General features: G+C 66.5%; 1 protein-coding gene across 2 annotated transcripts; it reads left to right on the plus strand.

Moving 5' to 3' along the window:
* Positions 1–6: 6 nt before the first annotated feature.
* Positions 7–21,676, plus strand: ULK1 (unc-51 like autophagy activating kinase 1). Of its 2 annotated transcripts, XM_049620697.1 has the most exons (28): positions 7–157; positions 521–613; positions 697–738; positions 8,668–8,700; positions 9,037–9,073; positions 9,790–9,963; positions 10,054–10,127; positions 10,346–10,447; positions 11,372–11,430; positions 11,522–11,604; positions 11,862–11,912; positions 12,172–12,260; positions 12,898–13,051; positions 13,843–13,903; positions 14,044–14,133; positions 14,686–14,808; positions 15,545–15,693; positions 15,817–15,903; positions 16,223–16,491; positions 17,015–17,208; positions 17,495–17,604; positions 17,688–17,831; positions 18,219–18,412; positions 18,495–18,667; positions 18,770–18,888; positions 19,077–19,234; positions 19,923–20,058; positions 20,139–21,676. In XM_049620697.1, the coding sequence occupies exons 1-28, from the start codon at positions 47–49 to the stop codon at positions 20,192–20,194; spliced, it is 3,165 nt and encodes a 1,054-aa protein (XP_049476654.1). In that variant the 5' UTR covers positions 7–46; the 3' UTR covers positions 20,195–21,676. The 2 variants fall into 2 exon arrangements, with proteins under 2 accessions (XP_049476654.1, XP_049476655.1); XM_049620698.1 differs by lacking the exons at positions 7–157; positions 8,668–8,700; positions 9,037–9,073 and adding an exon at positions 281–442.
* The last annotated feature ends 704 nt before the right edge of the window (positions 21,677–22,380 follow it).

A 22,380-nucleotide genomic window follows, 5' to 3' on the forward strand; every position in this document is an offset into this window, starting at 1 on the left:
CCGCCGCCCCCGGCCCGCGCCGCCGCCTGAGCCGCCCGCCCGCGCGATGGAGCCCGGCCGCGGCGGCCTGGAGGCCGTGGGCAAGTTCGAGTTCTCGCGCAAGGACCTGATAGGGCACGGCGCCTTCGCTGTGGTCTTCAAGGGGCGCCACCGGGAGGTGAGGGGCGCCGGCGGGCCCGGACCGAGGCCCGGCGAGGGGGAGACCCCTCCTCCCCGCCGCACACCTGGGACCCCCGTCCCCCCCCCCCACCCCGCGACGCTCTTGTCCCCGCCCCACGCCCCCCGGGCCCCGCCCCAGACCCGCGGATTCTTATGCCCACCCCACTCCACGGGCCCTTCATCCCCATCTCCACATCCGGGGCTCCCTCGCCCTTACGTCTCCCGGACACCTCATTCCGATCCCACACCGGGGGCCTCGCCACCGGCACCGGAATCCCCCCAGGTGCTTACCTGGCCTGGGGTGGCCTTCTATGGTTCTGGGATTCCCGGCCCCTGAGGAACCTTTGCGCTTGGTTTTCAGAAGCACGACCTGGAGGTCGCAGTCAAGTGCATCAACAAGAAGAATCTGGCCAAGTCCCAGACACTGCTGGGGAAGGAAATCAAGATCCTCAAGGTGAGCGGGTGTTAGAAGTGATAGGGGAAGGGGGTGCTGGGTGAGCCTGCCTTGGTCATAAGAAACTTGGGTTTCTGTCCTAGGAATTGAAACATGAAAACATCGTGGCTTTGTATGACTTCCAGGTAAGGCTCCAGGCTGCATTCTCGGTGGGGAGGGGGTACGCTACCCTCCCAGGCTGGCCTGGGCACAGCCCGGTCCTAGACCAGCCAAATGCTGGAGACCCTGGTCAGTGGTGGAAGGTTCCAGTCCGGTGTCTCATGTTGGGAGAAGGAGCTGAGCACCTGTGTGTATAGATCTCTGTCTGGCCTGCCCAGGACTACGGAGACTTGATTCTCCATTCTCGGCCCGGTTCTGGGCCCGGGCTTCTCAGGGCACGTTGGGAGGGCCCCACCGCCCCCGGCTGCCTGACTGCCACAGGCCCCAGGGAGCACCCCCGTTGGAGTTACTCTGACTGGCCGAGGTCTGGCTAGCTACTGCACAGCCCTCAGGGGCTGTCTGGCCCTGTGGCCCTGACCATGGGTCCTGTCCTCGGCATAGGCAGGCCCGGGGCAGGGCAGTCCCGCCGGCCTGGCCCACCTGTCGGGGCCGGCTGGTTGTTTGTTGACATTGCTACAGCGGCAGGGCATTGGCCAGTCTCTTCCTGCGTCAGGCTGGGGGAGGGGAGGGGCCGAGGGAGATTCCTTCTTGCTGGCAGTTGGGGCCAGACAGCCCAGGCCCGAGCAGCAGCGGCTGGGAGGTGGTCAGGCCCAGCGGGCTCAGGAGGCCTCAGCCGGGTTTCCTGACCGTCCCCAGGTCCCCAGGGCCCGAGGCGGGGCCCCGCTTCGGCGAGCGTCCAGGACCCTGGACACCCAGTTTGGGGACGGGGAACCTGAGGCCGCAGATCTGCGGGCCAAAGTGCTGACTAATGATTTTGAAACCTGTTTACGGAGGCCACGGGACCAGCCCCTGGCTGAGGGGAAGTTCCCAGCCCGGCTGTCTGTGTTTTGGTGGCCTCTTCCCTCCTCCCCTGCTCTCCCCCTCCCCCTTCAGAGCTGGGCCGTGGCCTTGGGGGCTGTGGCGTGACGTGAGGTGACGGGCAGGGCACGGGTCCAGTGTGACAGCAAGTACCTGGAAGCCGGGCACTGGGCACAGAGACACTGTGTCCCGGGGCCAGGAGAGCGGCCCCCCTGCCTTCTCCGCCTCACACCTTTCCTTGTCCCCCCCCCCCCCCCCCGGAGCCCCCGCCCTCCTTCCTTCCCCATCCCGGCTGCACCGCACACCTGCTTGTGGGCAACGCTTCTTCCTCTCTTGCTGGCAGTGAGTCAGCTCCCCTGCTTGGAGGAGGCGCTCGCTCGGAGGCCCGTGTGGCCTCCCCCACCCCCCGGGGCCTGGCCTCTGCCCTCACCCCCAGGGTGTGGGCTGGCCCTCTGAGTCCGTGGACTCCACTGAGACACATGGGACCCGAGAAAAAATGGGCTTTTAAAACTAGGTAAGAGATAACTTAGCTAAAAAAAGATTATAAAGCGGACTTGGGAAAAGGCAACCCCTTTCCCTGTTGACCCCCGTCTTACCCCGGAGGCACGGCCTCCCCCATACTGGTTGTTTCTGGATCTCTCCAGGGACAGAAACACGTTCTTACAAGCCCCTGTGCCACCACAGCGTCCACGTGCTGTGGGTATCTCAGGGAAGGATCTTTGTCACTCCACAGTGTCCCAATGTATGTGAGAAATTACACCCTTCTCCCAAGAAAATTCCCCCTGAACTCCTGCGAGGTTACTGACCCTAAGCTCACACGCTGAAGCTGGATGACCTACTTCAGTCCTGGCTCTGCCCCTTAAACTAGCTGTGGGTCCTTGGGCAAGCATCTTAACCCCTCTGGGCATCCATCTCTTGCTGTGTTAGAGACGATGGTGTTGTGCTCGCATCTGTGTGCACACTTGCTGTTCCAGTTGTGTCCGTGGGTGTTCCTTGCGGTCGCATTGGTACGATCGCCCCACATTGCAGGGCTGACTTTGCCCAACCCCAGCTGAGGGCACGGGTGTTTTTCCAGGATTCTGACATGTCAGCGGTGTGGGAGAGACTGGCCTTGCCCTCACTTCCGGCCACGTGTGTGTCTGTAACATGGGTTCCTGGACAGGAGTCCCTGGGTAAGGGGGGACACGTGCGTCTGGTTTGGGACAGTTGTCAGATTGCGGTCCCCAGAGGTGGGCCTGGACACGGTGCTGCATTCAGAAGGGCCGGTCTCCCCACATCCTTGCCAGGGGGGTGGTTATCAGACTTGCATCCTGGTGGAAAATGACATGTCCTTGTTTTTTCACTTGTCGTGAGTGAGGCTCAGCATCCCGACGAGTGTATTAGGAAAACCACCTGTCCTACGCATGATCCCTGTTGGCCTTTAATCACTGAGGTTGGATGGCACTGTGGTTAACGACCGGCCGGCCCCCAGCCATATTGCCTTCCTGAGCCCAGCTCCTCGATGTACTTTGTGTGACTTAGCTTGGGCAGGCTCGTCAGCCTCTTGGTGTCTCAGTGTTACCGGTAAAATGGGACATAACAGCACACCTGCGTCGTAGAATGGTTGTGATGAGAACCTGGGTCAATTTACATCAGGTGCCTAGATCTGTGACTGCTGTATAACAGGTGCTATATAAATATTGATTTGTAGGAGCTCTTTATATATGAAGGAAAGCCCTTTTGTGATCGATTACATTCTCTCAGGTTGTAGTTTTGTTTGTGGTCTTTATGGGATAGGGACGTTTGTCAGGCTGATGTGGGTGGGGTGGGGGGGGAGGGAGCTTTGGACTGTACTCTGTTCTGAGACACCGCTGACCATGCAGAGGCAGCTGCAGCCTGGCGCCTGGGGCCTTCCATTGAGGCCGCACCTGAGTGATCTATGGTATCTGGACGTGCTCTAGCCCGGGGAGGGTGGCCGTTGCAGGAGTCAGGATATAGGACTGTGCCACCCGCCGGGACCAGCCTGCCCAGCATGCCCCAGGAGGAGGGCTGATGGCTACAGGCCTTGCCCTCCCAAGGCGGCTGGTTCCCACAGCTGGACGTGACTCACTCACCCAGGCCACCCAGCTGCAGACAGCCGTCCCACCTCCTGCTGACGTGTGGCCGGTAGGCACCTCTGTCCTGCTTTACTTTAGTGCCTTTCAGGACACTGCCAGTCCTCAGCCTTGCCGTCTGCTCTCTGAGAGGCGCCAGGGCCCCGGGGGCAGGGTGCGGGCCTTGTGGGTGCCCCTTGGCATCAGCCCCCGAGGTTAGGGCCTGTGAGTAGGCCTGAGGGTCTGGGCAGTTCTGGAAATGCTTGCAAACTTGTGTTATTGCTGTTTTACCGATTTTTTTTTTTTGACTTAAAATTGTGAAGCATAATACATCCTGGGCAGTAGGAAACTCAGATTATTATGCTTTATGCAGCATTGGGCAGGACTCCTAGGTGAGGTAAGAGATAGAGTGTGCTGGCCCCAGGGACCCGGCCCCCGAGCTTCTCCCTGCTGTGGGCCCCCGTGGCCCTGCCATTCGCAGGGACCCCTCTCTGCCTGTGTGCTCTCAGCGCCGCGCTGGCCGCCCGGTCGATGCCCTGGAGCACAGCTGCTGCTGGCACACGCGTGGCGTGTCCGTGGGCTCACTGGGTGTGCCGCGGCCAGGGCTTGGTGGTCTCCAGTGGTGTGTGTGCGCTCGGTGTTCTCCGGGGATCGGGCCGGCTCACGCCCCCCTGCCCTGAGTGTCCCCCGGCATTTCCGAGTGGGGGGCGGTCCCAGCGCCGGGAGGAAGGGAGGGGGGGCAGGTGCCTCCAGGGAGCTGCCCGCACACAATGGGCAGCTGGGGAGGCTCCCCGAGGAAGGAGGGGGGGCTGGGCATCCTTCCCTTCTGGTCGCTGTCTGGCAGAACCCCGGGGGCGGCTCTGTTCTGGCTCCCCCGGGCTTTGACCACCTTCCTGAGCGGGGACGGCTGGCCCCTGAGGAGGTAACTAGGTCAGTGCTGGCCCACCCACCCGGCCCAGCCCAGGCAGGGAGTTGGGATCCTATTAAGCAAAGCACCTTAGCGCCCCATGGCGGGGTGGCCTCCTACGTGCCTGGATGCCCGTGCCAGGCTGCTCAGGACGCCTGGCTTGGCTCCAGGGCCTGTGGGACCCTGGCAGGGGCGGGAGAGGGCTCTGTTTCGTCTCCCTTGCACCTCAGGCTGGGGACCCTCTCCCCCTTTTTTGGGACTGCACAGGGAGGTAGTCAGGACTCAGTGTCCTGCTCAGCCCTGCCCACCCCAGCCACATGGGGCAGGGTTGCGGGACCCCTGTGTGTCCTGTTTCCTTCCCTCAGGTGGGCTGTGAGGTGGGCGGGACCTGCCTTGGCCCAGGGCGGCAGCTGGCCGCGGAGCAGTGAGGGCACCCGGTGTGGACATGGGGTCTGGCGGGCCCGTGCCTTGGCCACGTTTATGTTTCTTTCTTTTCTTTTTTTTCAAGTTTGGTTTTTTTGGGGCGGTGGGGCGGGGAGAGAGAGAGAATGAGCAGGGGAGGGGCAGTGAGAAAGGGGGAGAGAGGATCTAAAGTGCGCTCCGTGCTGACAGAGAGCCTGGTGTGGGGCTTGAACTCACAAACTGGCTCAAGACCTGAGCTGAAGTTGGACCCTTAACCGATGGAGCCCTTCCCCCCCGCCCCGGTGCCCCACGTTTATATTTCCGTATCAACGGGATAACGGGTCTCCCAGAACCAACCTGAAGATGAGAACACACCGGTAATTCGCACCTGCCTCCCCAGGAGGTGAGCTCTCTCTGGGACGTGGCAGTCATCTGCAGCCGCGGGCAGCGATCCCAGTCTTTTCAAGTGTGGGGCCCGAGTCTAGACTGACCCCAAGGAGGTGGCTTGGTGCCTGGAGCCTAGGTGGTCTCTGTTCACCCCCAGGGAGCTGGGGAAAGCCAAACTTAGCCTGTGTGGAGGCCAGCAGCAGTGGGACTCGAGGCAGGCGGCGCTGACCCCTCCCGGCCCGCCGACGGGCCCCCAGCAGTGCCTGGCCTGGACGGGGGCCTGGGCACGGAGCCTGTCTGCAGAAGGGCCCCCCTGGGGGCCGGGAAGCCTGCTGCCTGCACCATCTCTTGGTCCCTGTCAGGGCCAGCGACCGTGCCGCCGGGCTCTCCTGGGACCTGGCTTGGTGTTGGCCCAGAGGCAGGCCGAGAACGAGCTTCCAGGCCTGGGCGTGCTTCCGGGCCTCACCGGGGAAGTGGCCCAGCCTGCGCCAGCCAGTGCAGTTAGGGTGTCACAGGCCTCTGAGGGCCCACCTCCCAGGTGAGGGGACAGATTCCAGCAGGAAGGGGCTGGTCTGAAGCTGTCGTCTGTCCCAGGGTGGTGGGAGACTCCGATGTGGCTCTCCTGGGTCACGCGAGCCTGAATGCCCCACAGTGAGGTTGGCTTGGTGCCCCGCCCTGGGCCCCAGCCCTACTGTGCTCTCTCCCCGCCGGCCCTCTGTGCCCCCTGCCTGGGAGGGCCCGCTGGGGATGAGGCTGACTCCCGGCCAAGGGCAGAGGGACAAAGATCAGAGGGGGAGGAGGAACCTAGGCCTCACTCTGGCCTGCCGCTCCCTGACTGTTCCCTGAGGCTCCGTGAGCCCCAGGAAGGCTTCAGAGTGGTCTCGGGAAAAGAGGCCTCCGGGGAGGCGACAAGCTGTGACCCGTGGGGATGGGGCATGCCTGGGGTGGGCAGTGGCCAGGGGACCCAGGGCCCGGGGGGTAGGGTCTTTGGAGGGAGGGCACCTGCCATAACAGTTGGACGCTTGCCCTGGCCGGGGTGTGGGGAAGGGTGGGAGTGGGGCCAAGGCCCTGTGCCGGTGTCCTAGGGTCTCAGGCACCGGGTAGACTCGTTGTGACTTCTGCTGAGGGGATCTTCTTTCCAGAGGAGGTAGTTGCGGGCTCTGGGGCACTCCCAGATTTGGAGAGGGGAGGTGGGCTGGCCAGGGGTCTGCACCTACTGCTCCCGCATAGCCCTGGCATTCCTGCCGGTCCTGGTGGGTCACTCCCTGGGGACACCCGGGGGGAACCGATGCTGTGTCTCTGTATTGCCCGTCACTTTGGCCCTGCCTGTCCTCGGTCGGTGGGTGAGTTTGGGGCTGTTCTGAGAGCTGAAGGGGCCTGGGCCTGAGTCTCAGCTCTACCGCTCTGCTGTGTGGCCCGGGGCAGGGGACTTGGCTTCTCTGGGCCACTCAAGACCAGAGTGTTCACGGTGTCCCTGGAGCTCACTGGTCAGTAGTAACTGTGGAGCACGCCCGGCAGGCAGCGGAGGTGGCCACGGTCAGGGTGATGGCAGGCAGGGAGCAGGTGGCCTGAGTGATGCCATCTAGCCCCTCCCTCTGCCCTCTGCAGGGTCCTGTGCCTGGAAGCCTCCCACCCCTCCTGGCCGCCAGTCCCTGCCCACCTGGCTGCCTCCCTCCTGGTCTCCATGTCCCGTCCCGCCCCGTGTGTGTGCCTGAGACTCCCTGTAGTTGCCCAGGGTTATCTCTCCCTTGCAGCTGGCTTGGAAGGACCTGCCTGTGTGGAGAGCCCCGCCCTCCCAGTGACAGGCCTGGGAGCGAGGGGTGGAGCATGCTTGGAACAGGTCCCGAGGGGCTTCAGTGTTGGTCTCACTCTGCGGGTACAGCCCTGCTACCCAGCCGTCCCCCCAGGTTGTCCTTGCCCTGGACACACAGCCCTCCGTTGCAGCTCTGGGGGGGCTTCTCGTTTGGGGGGTACTGACCTCAACGTGGGGTGTCACCCAGGACGGCAGCTTGTGTCCCTGCTCCGTGCCCACCTTGAGTCTGTGCTCAGGCCCCGACCCGGCCACAGGGGGGCCGAGCCAGGAGACCATTGTCCCACCAAGCGTGGGTGGGGGGCATCCCTGGGACCTGAGCAGGGGTGGGGGGGGGGTGGCCCACTGCTGGAGGTCAGGCCTCTGGATCGTTGTCAGGTTCCCCTCCCAGAGGCCACTAGAAATGTCCTTGGAGCCATTTCCCTGCCCCTTCCCCGGCACCCCTTCAGGCCTCCCCCCACAATGCTTGGAGGACTTCTGCCGGGTCACAGACTTGCCTCCCTGCACAGTGCGGGGGTGGGGAGTTGGGGTTGTGTGTGGAGCAGAGAAAGGGCTTATGCTGTGGCTCCCCAGGCCCAGTGGTGTGCTGGCACCGAGGTCTGGGGGCCTTGCTGCTGGCTGGCAGAGCCCTGGCCTGGGGGAGAGCTGGGGACGGCTGTCTGGGGACAGCAGAGAGGTTAAGGGCCTGCCTGCTTGGCTGACCTGGCTTCTGGGGCCTTGTTACTTGGCTGTGACTTGGGGATCTCAGTGGCCGCATCCAGGTGGAGGCGTCCTGCCTGCGGACGAAGCCTCTGCTGGTGGCACGGGGCCCCGTGGGTGCCGGCTGTTGGGGTCGGTGGTGGGGGCCGTCTGTGCTGGCCTGGGCCTTGGGCTCCTCGGTCTCGTGGGGGTGGACCCCGCTGAGGATGGCAGCAGCACCCGAGGCCACGGGTGGCTGAGAGCTGAGCCGGAGGCCGGCCTGTGCTGGGCTCAGTGGGCTGGCGCCGACCTCGTGTGTTGGCGTCTCCAGCGCTGGAATCAGGAGTGGCTTCTGAGGTTTGTGGGTCGAGGCCCTCGCACCCTGGCTGTGTCCTTCCTTGGGGACCTGGGTGCTTCACTGGCTGGGTAGAACGTCAAGCTGAGCCCTGTTGAAACCTCAGGGCTGGGCCTGACCCTGATGTTGACAGTGACCTGGGCAGTTGAAGGTTGCCCCCTGCCCGCTCACCCACCCCCACCTCTCCCCGGACCCCAGCCTCCTGCCCCGACTTGGCACATGGAGTGCTCTGATTGGCTGCCACTCCTGTCATTCGAGCCCACGTGCAATGACCTCAGAATCGAAACCCCGCAGCCCTGGGGCCCGCCAGGCCAGCTGTGCCCGGGCTCGCTGGCCTCTCGAGTGTAGCCCAGCTGGTGTTGAGGGCCTGGGTGCTGGGCGTCTGGGGCTCACTGAGGCCGAGGCGAGCTTCCTGGGGGACTGGTGGGGGGGGCCGGGTGGAGAGTGCTCCCCTCCACTTGTCATCGCCTCTTCTGTGTCCTGCAGGAAATGGCCAATTCCGTTTACCTGGTCATGGAGGTGAGTTCCTCCCGCAGGACCGGCTGTGAGGGTGGGGAGGCTGGACCCTGCTGGCTCCTGTACCTTGTCACCTGGGGGTTAGAAGCTGCTTGCACGTCTGTGGGCTTAGGCTTAGGGCCACTACGTCAGGAGCCCCGGTGGCCCTGGCAGGTGCCTGAGGGGCGGTAAAACGCCTCCAGTGACCTCTTCAGTATGGATCGTGAGGGCCGCCTGGCCCAGGAAGGAGGCCGGCAGCACGGGAGCGGGTGTAGGGTTGGGGGGAGGACGGGCGGGGCCGGGGGAGGGTCCGGCCGGGCCGCTGACCGCTGACCGGGCTGTGCCACTGGTCTGTTGCAGTACTGTAACGGCGGGGACCTGGCGGACTATCTACACGGTGAGCGGACGCCCCGCGGCCGGGAGGGCCGCGCGCCCCGTCTCACCCCGGCCTTGCCTGCGAGATGGCCTGATGTGAGCGAGGCCCCCGGGCTCGATGGAGGTGGCGGGTCCCCTGGTCCCCGCGGCACTCGCCGGGGAAGACAGAAGGGGCGGTGGGCCCCCGCTGGGGGCACAGACGGGGTCGGAGCCGTCGGGAACAGCCTCGCGGGACAGATTCAGTCTGGAAGAGCCCCTCTTGAATGGGGCCCTAAGTGGTTTGTGGAGAGGCGTTGCCTTCCGGCGACCCCCACCCCCACCCCCGGCCCTACAGGGTCCCCGAAGTGCTCGGCCGGCTGGGCTGCAGGGCCCCAGCAAGGCCTGGCTTCCCACCCAGGGCGGTAGGCCGTCACCCACGCCCTCACCCCGGAGGGCAGGCCCTGGGGCTCAAGTGGTAACTGAGAAAGGGCATTAGGACAGCAGCACCTGGCGGCGGGTGGGGCGGTGGCACCGAGACCCCGAGGGGCTGGGCGGCCAATGGGGAGAAGATGCTGGCCCCCTGGAGGCGGTGAGCCCGACCCACCCCGGGTGAGTCACGGGGGGGGGGGGGGGGGGGGGGCGGCGCGGGAGGCACTGCGGATGCCCTGGAGGGCCCGGAGGGGCGCGGAGTGCTGGGGGGTGGGGGGGCAGCCCCTCCCCCTGGGCGCCTGGGTGAGCCGCGCCCCCTTCTCCCTGCAGCCATGCGGACGCTGAGCGAGGACACCATCCGGCTCTTCCTGCAGCAGATCGCGGGCGCCATGCGCCTGCTTCACAGCAAGGGCATCATCCACCGCGACCTGAAACCCCAGAACATCCTGCTGTCTAACCCCGGCGGGCGCCGCGCCAACCCCAACAACATCCGCGTCAAGATCGGTGAGGCCGGGGCTGGCGGGGGCCCGGGGCGCCGCGCGGGGAGCCCGAGAGCTTCGGCCGCCCTGCTCACGCGCCCCTCCTCCCCCGCAGCCGACTTCGGTTTCGCCCGGTACCTGCAGAGCAACATGATGGCGGCCACGCTCTGCGGCTCTCCCATGTACATGGTAGGTGGGCCGCCGCCAGCCCCCGATGCCCCTGCTGCCGCTGCTGCCCCTGCGGGGCCCGGCTCCCTCCCGTGGCCGTGGCCTCCCCTCGGGTGGCGGCCTGAGCGGCTGTGCCGCTGTTTCCCACCACCCCCGTGGCAGTCGGGGCACACAGTCCGGTCACCGGGCACCACTTCTCCTCTTGCCCCCGGCGCCGACCCGGACCGTTGACCCCACAGGCCCCCGAAGTCATCATGTCGCAGCACTACGACGGGAAGGCCGACCTGTGGAGCATCGGCACCATCGTGTACCAGTGCCTGACGGGCAAGGCGCCCTTCCAGGTGAGTGAGCCTCAGCTCAGGCGGGGCCGGCTGCTGATTTGCACCCTGACGTTCCCCTCTGGGTCCCGGCTGGGCCGCCAAGGGCTGTTGCCCTGCAGCCTTCCCCCACGAGAGTGCGGCGCGGCCACGGTCACGTCAGGGCCACGGCTGGAGCGCGCGGGCTCCGGAGTGGTCCGTGTGCCCGCGTGTGTGTATGGGCCGAGTCTTGTGCCCTGCCCCCCTGCCCGGGCCAGTGTTGGCGTGACGCACTGCGTTGGCGTCAGGCCCCGGGGCGCTGGGCGCCGCATTTGGTAAGCGGCAGCCTGCTCGGCGGTGGGATTCCAGAGGGCGCGCTCAGGGCTCTGAGCCCACCAGGCCGGGCTGCCGATCCCGCAGGGATTTCACGGCCTGACCAGGCAGCTCTCGCCGTTGCCAGCTTGCCCCTCACCTCAGCCTTCTTTGACTGCCTGGTGACCCAGGCTGGCCCGCTGGCTCCCCGCACCCCTCCCTGTCCCTCGCCATCAGCCCCGGGAAGGTGGGGTGCTCTCTTGCTCTCGGCTGCGTGCTCGTCCTGGGCTCAGTGCCTGGCACCACAGTGGTGTGCAGTGGGCAAACAGACGACCACATACGTGCCGGCCAGCCGCTCCCCATGGGACACAGTGCCCCTGGGGAGGGGAAGGCTTATTCTGGGGTCCTTTCCAGGGTGGGGCTCCCAGAGTAGTTAATTTCAAGAAGCAGATCTCCAGTCATACCAGGGGCCTGGCCGCCTCGCTTCTGGCCCGCCTGACACTCCCCGTGTGGTCCCGGTGGTCCACGGCCTGGATGGGGGAGGAGGGGAGCCTGTCCCAGGAAGCCTGGAGGGCGTGCGGTGTTCGGACCAGGGCCCCGACTCTGGCCGGGGGACCTCCCAGGGGGCCTGGATGCTCATGCCGCCCTCCCTCCCAGGCCAGCAGCCCCCAGGACCTTCGCCTCTTCTACGAGAGGAGCAAGACCCTGGTGCCCACGTAAGTGCCCTCGCCTCCCCGCCCCCCCCGCCCCCCCCGCCCCCGCCCCAGGTGGGCAGCCGCATCATGCTGTCTCCCGGCCCTGCCGCAGCATCCCCCGGGAGACGTCCGCCCCGTTGAGGCAGCTACTGCTGGCCCTGCTGCAGCGCAATCATAAGGACCGCATGGACTTCGGTGAGCGAGGGCCGTCCTGGCCGCGTGCCCCCCACCCTGGGCTCCCGGATGCCCACGGTCCCTGTCCCGGCAGCACGGGGCCGTGAAAAGCGCGGTTTTGCTGCGGGAAAGCCCCGGGCGGGTGGGGGGCCGGCCGCGACCGGGTCCGGGGTCCCAGAGGGAGTCTCAGGTGGCGCGGAGTTCCATCTTTCCTCCGGGGGCCCCTGGGGCCAGGGCTCTCAGACGCCTCCCTCACTCACCCACCCTCCCTCCTGCAGACGAGTTCTTCCATCATCCTTTCCTTGACGCCAGTGCCACTGTGAAGAAGTGTGAGTCCCCCGGGGGCCTGGGGGCCCCCAAGGCCGTGGGGGGGGGGCTCGCGCACAGCTGACTCCGTGCGTCAGGTTTAGAGGGATAGGAGCTGGGGCGCTGCCCTTGCCGCAAGGTGCCCGGGTCCTCTGGGTGGGCGACGGCGGGTTCCGCTCGGTGCGCTGGTAGCTGTGCGCCTGCTGCCGCTGGGCGGGCCTTGGCGGGCTGGGGAGGGAGGGGTGGGGACGGTGCCCGCGCGCTGACCTGTGCCCTCGCCAGCGCCCCCCGTGCCCGTGCCCTCGTACCCGAGCTCCGGGTCCGGCAGCAGCTCCAGCAGCAGCTCCACCTCGCACCTGGCCTCCCCCCCGGTGAGTCGGCCGCGGGGGGCCCGACCCTGGGGTTTGGGGGCGCGTGGGTGTCACACTGGGGTCAGAACGGCACCGGGACGCTTGCCTTTATTTCTGTGGCTTTGTCTGATCCGCTCACACAAGGCGCGCCGGACACGTTCTGATGACGGAACGTCGGAGCGTGAGAAGCTGGCAAAAATCCCTTTTAGCCCCTCCCCCCAGCCCTCGCGTCCCAGAGGCCGACCCGCTAGGTGTGGGTCCGCGTTCCTCGGGGCCTCCGTGAGCGCTGGTGTGCGCTCACGGGAACGGGGGCAGGGAGGCCCTGAGTCCTGGGGACGGCCGGGGAGTCCCCGGCGCCTCGGCACGGGGGCGGGGCCGTGCCGGAGGCAGACTTCGACGCTTTAGGATAGTGAGCGCGCACGGCCTCCCTTTCAGGCCTTTGCGGGCTCGTGGAGCAGCGGGGGCAGGGCTGTGTGTCACTGAAACAGGGTCTCCCCAGGAGCTCCGTGCCAGCTGGGGGCACAGCGTTTCAGAAACCGATGGGAGCAGGGGTGCCCCTGGGGAGGAGAGCGGATCGTCCCCTCCCCCGGCGCCCAGCAGCCCCTTTTCCACCCGGGCCCTGGGGCCGGGTCTCAGTGGCCTCCCCTCTGACCCGCAGTCCCTCGGGGACATGCAGCAGCCGCTACAGAGGACACTGACGTCCCCGGCCGACGCTGCTGGCTTCCTGCACGGCTCCCGGGGCTCCGGCGGCAGCAGCAAGGACTCGTCCTGCGACACAGATGACTTTGTCATGGTCCCGGCCCAGTTTCCAGGTCGGGGGCCAGGGTTTGCTTCATTGTGAGCCTGCGTGCGTGTGCTCGCGACGCTTTCTCTGCCTGTGGGCCCTCAGGGTGGGTTCTGGGAGCCGTACTGCGTCAGCCAGGCGACAGTCCAAGCCAAGTCCTGCCGGTCACCAGTGGGTGGTGCGGACCGAGTGCCTGTGCTCAGGCCCTGCCCTCCCCCCCACCCGCCACACAGAGCACCTGCTCGCAGGAGGGAGCTGCCAGCGCAGTCTGAGCACAGGCAGGGCTCAGGCCTCTGGGACAGGCCCGGCCCCTCCCTAAGCCCGCTCCGGGGGGTCCCGGTGTCTTCTCATGCCCCTGGACGTTGACACTTCCTTTTGCTGCCCCTGGCCATCTCATGACTTGGGTCAGTCAGACAACGGGCCCACGCTGGGCGAGGCGAGGAGGACCGTTGGAGAGGTTGATGGGGCAGATGCGGGACCCAGGGTGCCAGAGGAGGGCTTAGGCCTGGACTGGGAGCCGGGGGCGCCCGGCCTGGGCTTGGCTGAAGGCCGGGGTATGCACAGAGCACCCAGGGTCTCCCTCGAGAGCCCCGAGGTCCAGTCAGGTAAAGGGAGTCCCCGGTGCACATCACAGGGGGACCTGGGAGCATGGCTTCCTCCCCCACTTTGTCTCACGAAGCCGCCCTTCCTGGAGCCTCCAGCTACTACTCCCTGGAATTGAGTGTGGGGTCACCCGGGAGCCAGGGTGGGTGAGGTGGCCCAGGGGGGTGGAATGCACACCTGTCCTGATGCCCAGCCTGCCCCGTCTCCCACCCGCAGGTGACCTGGTGGCCGAGGTGGCTGGAGTCAAGCCCCCACCGGACAGCCTGATGTGTAGCGGGTAAGCCCCCTGCCCTGCCCTGCCCTGCCCCCTAACCGTTTTGGGACACGGACGTGCTGGCTCCGGCCGGTTGTCCTTCTGCCCTGCCCGGGTCCAGTCGGCCTGAGGTGTGTCCCGCCTATGTGCTCTGTCCCCACCAGGAGCTCACTGGTGGCCTCGGCTGGCCCGGAGAGCCGTGGCCGGACCCCTTCTCCTTCCCCACCCTGCAGCAGCTCTCCAAGCCCCTCCGGGTGAGCAGAGGCTGGGGTGGCGCAGCGTTGGGAGTGGCCCAGAGGCACGGTTAGGGCCTCCAGCCCAGGTCTGGCTTTGCAGACAGCACTTGAGTCTGGAGGTCCTGTCTCAGTTCGGGCCTCGAGGACACTGGGCTTCTCATGGGTGGTGGCCCACGGGACGGGGCTGTGGTCGGAGGGATGTAGACCCGGGAGCGGGGAGCTGTGGGGACTGCTAGGGACCAGTGTGGCCACCACCCCGTCCCCATCCTGCAGGGCTGGGTGGGCTCGGGTTCCTAGAGCCCAGGTCGGGAGCAGGCCCAGCCTCACTGTCCTTTGCCTGGCCTTTTTCCACACATCCCAGTGGCTGGTCCCATCCAGAAGCCCCTTGGGCACAATGTGCATGGGGTGGGGTGTGAACAGTTTCTGCTGCCTGAATGGTGGCAGTGCTGGGCACATGCAGAGGTGGGGAAGCAGGTGGCCTGGGTGGCCTCTGCCCCAGGATGTTTGCGCCTGGGGTTCAACCCAGTACACTGTCTCCCTCGACCGCCCCCCTGCCTCTCCCTACCACAGCCGGGCCGGCGCGTTCAGCAGCAGGTGCGGTGTGTCTGTCCCCATCCCAGTGCCCACGCAGGTGCATAATTACCAGCGCATTGAGCAGAATCTGCAGTCACCCACCCAGTACCAGACCGCACGGTGAGTCTAGTCACCCCTCACCACCCACCTCTGTGATTACAGGGGCTCCCCCTAGCGGCAAGGCATGCCCCACAGCGTTATAGTAAGGATCCCACTACAGGGTTTTCTCACATGCACAGGTGTGCAGGCTGTGCACTGTGTGACTCTCACCGTCACAATTTACATTGTGGGCATGCAGATATCCTACATTTATTGGGACAGCTTTCCGGCAGATATCACTATCCTGTTTTGTCTTAGAAAGACCGAGATGGAGCGCGTAGGTGAGCAGGAGAGAGGACCAGAGGGAGAGAGAGTGAGAATCCCAGTATCTGCTCAGTGCAGAGCCCGACCTGGGGCTCGGTCTCACGGCCCTGGGATCATGGCCTGAGCCGAAATCGAGAGGTGGATACTCAACCGACTGAGCCACCCAGGTGCCCCTACAAGACCCGATACTGATTTCTCACTAACTCCAGTGAGCACAACAGGAGAAGGCCTTTCTTTTGTAATTCCCAGAAGGCCCTGTGGGCCAGTGTCGTCCCGGCAGGGACTGTGACCTCAGGCGTGAGGATGCCCCCAGGAAACACGGGGTCTCCACTCCCTAGTTATCGCTGTAGGCAGGAGGGTGAGGGGTCCAGTCCTCCCGAAGGCTCCTGGTGAGGCCTGTTATTTGAGTGGAGGAGGACGAGCCATCTGGCCTGGCCGTGACCCTCGCTGCACGTGGCTGGGGGCCTCACCTCATGCCTGCTCGTGCCCCCAGGTCCTCTGCCATCCGCAGGTCGGGCAGCACCAGCCCCCTGGGCTTTGCCCGGGCCAGTCCGTCGCCCCCGTCCCACGCCGAGCACGGAGCTGCCCTGGCCAGAAAGCTTTCCCTGGGCGGGGGCCGGCCCTACACACCATCTCCACAAGGTGAACCTGGGCGCCCTGGCGGAGGATCCTGAAGCGGGCCCGGGCATCTCCCCGGGCTGGGGGGGCGGTGGGGAGACTGGCTCTCTGTCAGGGCGTGACCCTGGCGATCCCTCTCTCCTCAAGCTGGAATCATCCCCGAGCGGCCGGGCTGGAGCGGGGCGCCCTCCCCACAGGCACCCGAGGTGCGGGGCGGGAGATCCCCTCGTCCAGGTAGGTGCGGCCCTGGCCCAGGGGCAGGAGGGCAGAGCCGGCGCGGGCTGCCTCCCTTCTTACAGTTAGGGGAAGGCGGGAGCCCCGCCAGACGGTTTTCACCATCTCAAGCTCAAGCCTGGAGACCGTACAGGAGCACTCGGGGATTCAGTCTGTGCGCCCACCACACGGTCTGCCTTGTGCACCGTCGGAGCAGTGAGGGTGGAGGGGATAGTTAAGATTGAGGGCCTCACGTACACGCTCCTGCTTGGTGGTGGCGTGTGCCCGGCTGGGTGGCCCCCTCATGGCAGTGACCGGGTCTTGTCCCGTCCCGTCCCAGGCTCCTCTGTGCCCGAGCACTCTCCCCATGCCGCCGGGCTGGGCTGCCGCCTGCACAGCGCTCCCAACCTGTCTGACCTGCACGTTGTCCGCCCTAAGTTGCCCAAGCCCCCCACGGACCCGCTGGGGGCCGCGTTTGGCCACCCCCAGTCCAGCCCCCCGCAGCCGTCCCATGTGCTGCAGTCCTGCCGGCCCCTGCGAGGCTCGCCCAAGCTGCCTGACTTCCTGCAGCGGAACCCCTTGCCCCCCATCCTGGGCTCCCCCACCAAGGTAATGGGGCCCGGAGCTCGGTGGGGACAGGGAGGCGGGGAGGGGCCGGTCCCGGGAAGACCTCAGAGGGTGGCTCTGTACTGAGGACCTCTTCCCGTGCACCTGCACAGGCCGTCAGCGCCCTGCCTGGCAGGGTTCCCAGGGGACGGGGCTGGGAACGGGGAGCTTTGGGCCCAGAAATGTGAAAGGTGCCACACGTGCTCCGGGACTGCTCTGGGCAAACTACTCACCTCAGCCCTTGCCGCAGTTCCCTCCTCTGTGAGGTGCGGCCAGGCCCTGTAGGCACGGCCGCCCGCCGCGGGGGTCCTAGGGGCGTGCGCGTGCGTGGAGGCGCGGCCACGGGAGGGGGGTGGGGGGCGGTCCTAGGGACGTGCGCGTGCACGCGCGTAGAGGGTGTTGCGCTTCCTCCCGCACGTGCCGGTCTCGTGTCTGCGGTGCAGACCGGGGGGCGGAGGCCGCGTGGGTTCTGGGCCGCTGGTGCCCTCTCGACGGCCCTTCTCTGCGCCCTGTCTGCGCCTCCTAGGCTGTGCCTGCCTTCGACTTCCCCAAGACCCCCAGCTCCCAGAACCTGCTGACGCTCCTGGCCCGGCAGGGCGTAGTCATGACACCGCCTCGGAACCGGACGCTGCCTGATCTGTCAGAGGCCGGACCATTCCAGGGGCAGCAGCTGGGCCCTGGCTTGCGGCCCCCCGAGGACACCAAGAGCCCCTTTGGCAGGTGTGCGGGAGGGACTCCTGCCGTCGCGCGTTCTCTCTGGGGAGGGAGGAGAGGCCCGAGTAGGCCTGTGTGTGGGGAGCGGCCTGCTCTGCAGCTCTTCCCCTGTGACCCTTTCTGAGTCTCACTCTGCGCGTCCGTCCGGTGGGGGACGCTGCCTGCTCCAGGGTGGGTGGAAGACCGCAGGGCCAGCATACATGCAACCAGTGCTGCGTGCGGTCTGGCTGCGCTCAGGCCCTGGCTGGGCAAGGACCCACAGGCCGGCTCATCCCCGCTGCTCACCCCGCAGGTCCCTCAGTACCGGGCGCCTCACCGATCTGCTCCTTAAGGCTGCGTTCGGGACCCAGGTCCCTGACTCGGGGAGCACGGACAGCCTGCAGGAGAAGCCTATGGAGATCGGTGGGTGGGCGGGGGCTGCCCCGCGGTGGGGGTGGAGGCAGGGCGCCCGCAGCAGGGCCCCGAGCGCGGCTTCTCTCTTGCAGCGCCCTCTGCTGGCCTCGGAGGGACCCTGCACCCCGGAGCCCGTGCTGGGGGCGCCAGCAGCCCATCTCCCGTGGTGTTTACCGTGGGCTCGCCCCCCAGTGGGACCACGCCGCCCCAGGGCCCCCGTGCCAGGATGTTCTCAGGTGAGGACCGCGTGGTGAGCCTCCAGGCTGCAGGGGGAGAGTGGTCCACGCGGATGGGTCAGGACGGGTCGGGAAGCCTGAGGTGCTGACGTCCTCACACGAGGGGCAGGGATAATGACCACAGCACCCGCCTGTGCGGCGCTCTGGGCGCGGGAGCCCCGGGCCACGCGGACGCCCCCAGCTGTGGCTCCTGGACTGGGGGGGGGGGGGGGGGGGTGGCGCCTGCAGCAGGGGCAGGAGCCAGGGTAGACGGAGTTCCCGAATGTGAACTGAGGCCAGCAGCCGGAGGGAGGGGCGCCCGGTCGGGGTTGGGAGGGGTCTGGCGGGGAGTTGTGGGGAGCGCGTCCTGCATGCGGGAGTGTCACAGCTGGGTCCCTGTCCCCACAGTGGGCTCCTCCGGCTCCCTGGGTTCAGCTGGCTCCTCCTCTGCCCGTCACCTGGCTCCTGGAGCCTGCAGCGAGGTGGCCCCGGAGGTCCCGGCCCCCGGCCACTGCCGCAGCTTCGCCGATCCCGTCACCGCCAACCTGGAGGGGGCTGTGACCTTCGAGGCCCCCGACCTCCCCGAGGAGACGCTGATGGAGGTGAGCCCCGCGTGCGGCAGGCCCACGGACGGCGGGGCCGGGGTGGGTCGCAGCCCCCACTTAGCTGCCCGCTTTCCCCCAGCAAGAGCACACCGAGATTCTGCACGGCCTGCGCTTCACTCTCGTCTTCGTCCAGCACGTCCTGGAGATCGCGGCCCTGCGGGGCAGCGCCGGCGAGGCGGCCGGGGGCCCCGACTTCCAGCTGCAGGAGAGCGTGGTGGCCGACCAGATCAGCCTGCTGAGCCGGGAGTGGGGGTGGGTGTGCCTGGCGGGGCCTGGGGTTGGGGGAGTGGGGGAGGCGGCCTGGGGGCCGGGGTCTCCGGGCCCGAGCCGCCTGACGCGGGTGCTGCCCTCCAGCTTCGCGGAACAGCTGGTGCTCTACCTGAAGGTGGCCGAGCTGCTGTCCTCGGGCCTGCAGACCGCCATTGACCAGATCCGGGCCGGCAAGCTGTGCCTGTCGTCCACCGTGAAGCAGGGTGAGTGCCGGAGGCCAGAGACTGGGCATGTGAGGGTCCGGGAGGGCCGGGGAAACCCCTGGACGGAGAGGCCAGGTGGAGATGGGTGGGAGGGGGTCACCTGGGAGCGGCGGGGGGGGGGGATGACGGCAGCCCCGGGGGTGGCCTGAGCTGACGGTGGCGGTGCCCGTCCCCCCGCCTGCCCACAGTGGTGCGGAAGCTCAACGAGCTGTACAAGGCCAGCGTGGTGTCCTGCCGAGGCCTGAGCCTGCGCCTGCAACGCTTCTTCCTGGACAAGCAGCGGCTCCTGGACCGCATCCAGAGCGTCACTGCCGAGAAGCTCATCTTCAGCCACGCGGTGCAGACGGTAGGGCGGGTGGGGCGGGCGACGGCAGCGTGGGGGCCGGGGTGGGGCATGAGTCGGTGCTGGGCTGGCGCCCTCCGGGCCCGGTCTGGCGCCGGGAGCCCGCCTGGCTTTTGGCCCCAGTGCCGGGGCTCCGCAGCCCGGGGGGCATCCCTGGCCACACCCCTCCGCGAGAGTGACTCCGTTTCCCCAACTGTGAAGCCAGAGGCCTGGTTCTCAAGCTTCTCGGTGGGTGAGTGTTCTCCGGGAGAAGCCGCTGCGGGCAGCCGCGGGAGCCTGGGCCTTCTCTGCTTCCGCGGCTCTGGCGTCTTTCTGCCTCCAAAGAATGGGCTCCGAGGAGGCGGCGGTTCCTGCGAGAACGTGTTTGTGTAGCATAAGTGCGCAGCCTGAACACGGGTCTGGGGAAGTCGGCCTCCCCCTCCCTAGCGGTGACCGCCGGTGAGTTAGGCCATCGCAGGCAGTAGTGAGCACGCCTGCCAAGGGGGCGCCCTGCCCGCCAGCGCCGGCCTTCTTGGGGCGGTGTTGGCCGGCTGGTGGCGCGGGGCTACGCGGGCCCGTCTGGGCCCCCGAGTGGCACCAGCAGCCCTCACGGCGTGCCCCCGGTGCGTGTGCCAGATGGTCCTGGGGACCGCCAGGCCCGGTGTAGGGCTGCCGGGGCAGCTGGGCTGAGCCCCCCGCTTCCCCGGAGCAGGTGCAGTCGGCCGCCCTGGACGAGATGTTCCACCGTCGGGAGGACTGCGTCCAGCGCTACCACAAGGCTCTGCTGCTCATGGAGGGGCTGCAGCACCTCCTCGCCGACCAGGCGGACGTGGAGAGCGTTGCCAAGTGTGAGTGCCGCAGGCCAGCCCCGGAGGGGCGGGGAGAGGCGGGCAGCTCGGGTCCCCTGACGGCGTCTCCGTCACCGCAGGCAAGCTGTGCATCGAGCGGAGGCTGTCCGCGCTGCTGACCGGCATCTGTGCCTGACCGTGGGGTGCCCGAGGGGCCGGATCTCCTGCCGATCCCACGGGCTCGGGGGCGGCCAGCTGGCCGGGCTTGAAGGGACAAGCCTGCGGCCTCGGTGCTGCTCGCTGGCGTCGGGAGAAGGTCGGGGGCTCCCGCAGAGCCAGGCCTCGAGCTGCGCGTCCGCGTCCTGAGCTCTGCCGCGGTGGGCTTCGGCGTGCTGGGAAGGCCCCGGGCAACCCCAGTCCAGGCCGGGGCCCCCGCCTCGCAGGTTAGCAGAGCTCTCCCGGCCAGCAGTCACGACTTCCCTTGGCCGCCTCGCTGGCAGCGGGGGCGCGTGTGGCCGGACCGCCGGGCGGCCCCGATGCCCACCGCCGCGCGGAGGACGAGCAGAGGCCCCGAGACCGCTCTACCCAGGAAAAGGTGCGGCCCCCTGGTCCCCCTCCTTCCCCAAGACCACCCACCCAGCTTTGTGAATCACGGAGCACTTTATGCAGGCGGCCCTGGAGCAGGACTGCCCGCCAAGTCCCGCGTGTTGCTGCGGGGCGCGTGTATATACCTATATACATATATACATATATACATAGTCGTGCGAGCGTGTGCGAGCGTGTGCGCTGTGCCTGCTGCCGGGACCCTCTCGGGGAGACACAGACCTCTTATTTAAATGTTCTTGTAGGGACAGACAGTACGAAGCACCGAGCTTTCTGAACCCAGGACAGACGTTGAAGTCTATTCCACTTTACTCCTGAAATGTGTCTTATTTTTCTGCAGCTCTTTTTTTTAACAGAAGAAGACAATTTGTAGTTTCTTTTGGAAGGGTGGGGCAGGACGGGCGGGTCCTGGTATTGCACGTGCGGCGCACACACGTGGGTGGAGGTAGGAGGTGTCTGTCAGGGTGGCCCCCGCCCTGCCCCCCGCCGTCCCCGCCCCACCTGACCAGGGGCTGTTTTGTGCAAAGTCTCCCATCCAGCTTTCACGGTGGGTTTTGATGCCAAAGTCGTGTGTGGAGCTCCCCCACCCCCACCCCAGGCTGGGTCCTGGCTGCCACTGGGGAGCCCGGGGGTCTTCCTGGCCTGCCCGGCCCTGCCTTGCCCCCCCTCGTCTATATCCTGGAGAGGGCAGAGGAAGCCTGCCGGAGTCCAGGCACCCTGGGTGAGGGGTTTAATGTCTTACATCAAGACACAGACATCTTTGTGTTTCTTTCTTTGCAATACTTGAAATATTGCCACTGTGCTTGGACTTAGAACCAGCCCCGCGACTTGTTCCTCGCTGCACGGAACGTGTTCGTATTTATTGCTTTATGGTCGGCTGAGATCCAGGCCACCGGGACGCTGGGGCCACGGGAGGGGACTCGTGGGTGCCCACGCGGGCTGCCAGCGGATCTTGTTCTTTACGAGACAGCACCTGACTCTTGGTCTACTTTAAAAGGAGTTTTGTGTGACCCCCCCCCCCCATTTGCATTAAATTGTGTAATACCGATTTAAGGAAATAAACCTTTGGAACTGAGTGGGTGTAGCTGACGGTTGATGTGTCACCATCTCTAGTTTGTGTCACACACCGCGTTCCGGGTGGCCTTCAGGAGCACAGGAGTCTGGCCCTGCATGTGCTGGCTGCTGGGCTCAGCCTGGGGCACAGACCCCCAGGGCTCAGGTGTGCAGATGGGAGTTTGAGGCTGTGTCCATCCCCCGGGGCACCAGGGCCGCCTGTCCTCGTCCCTGAGGGGGTCCGGGAGGGGGTGCGGGTTGTGAGGGGAACCCGCGCTGGACTGCTCCCTCTCCGGCGCTCTGATTCCGCCCTGATTCCGGCTGTGCTGTGGTTGGTTGCTTTTCCTTTACGGCTGCTGACCTTCGGCATCATTTCATGTGCTCGATGGGCCGCTCTTAGGATTGCATTTTTAAAGCTACAGCTGTTCTTGTGACTTAAAAATACCTCGTTACCGAAAAGGCTAACCGCAATAAGACGTGAAAGCTTGTGGGGAGGTGGTGTCAGAGGCAGCAGAAGGTGGGGCCTGGAGGCCCGGCCCGGAGGCTCCCTGCAGACCCGGCGGTGCTGGTGGGGAAGGGGGCGGGCTGGCGGGACCCATCCGCTCTGTGGGGCTCCTGGTATGTCAGTAACAGGAAGGAACGCCCAGGGGATTAGGACAGTCATGGCATTTTGTTGCTAAATTAGCAGACTTCAGAGTGCCCACACTCCCCACCAGCCCTCCCTCC

This window comes from Panthera uncia, assembly GCF_023721935.1.
Source record: "Panthera uncia isolate 11264 chromosome D3 unlocalized genomic scaffold, Puncia_PCG_1.0 HiC_scaffold_9, whole genome shotgun sequence".
NCBI lineage: Eukaryota > Metazoa > Chordata > Mammalia > Carnivora > Felidae > Panthera > Panthera uncia.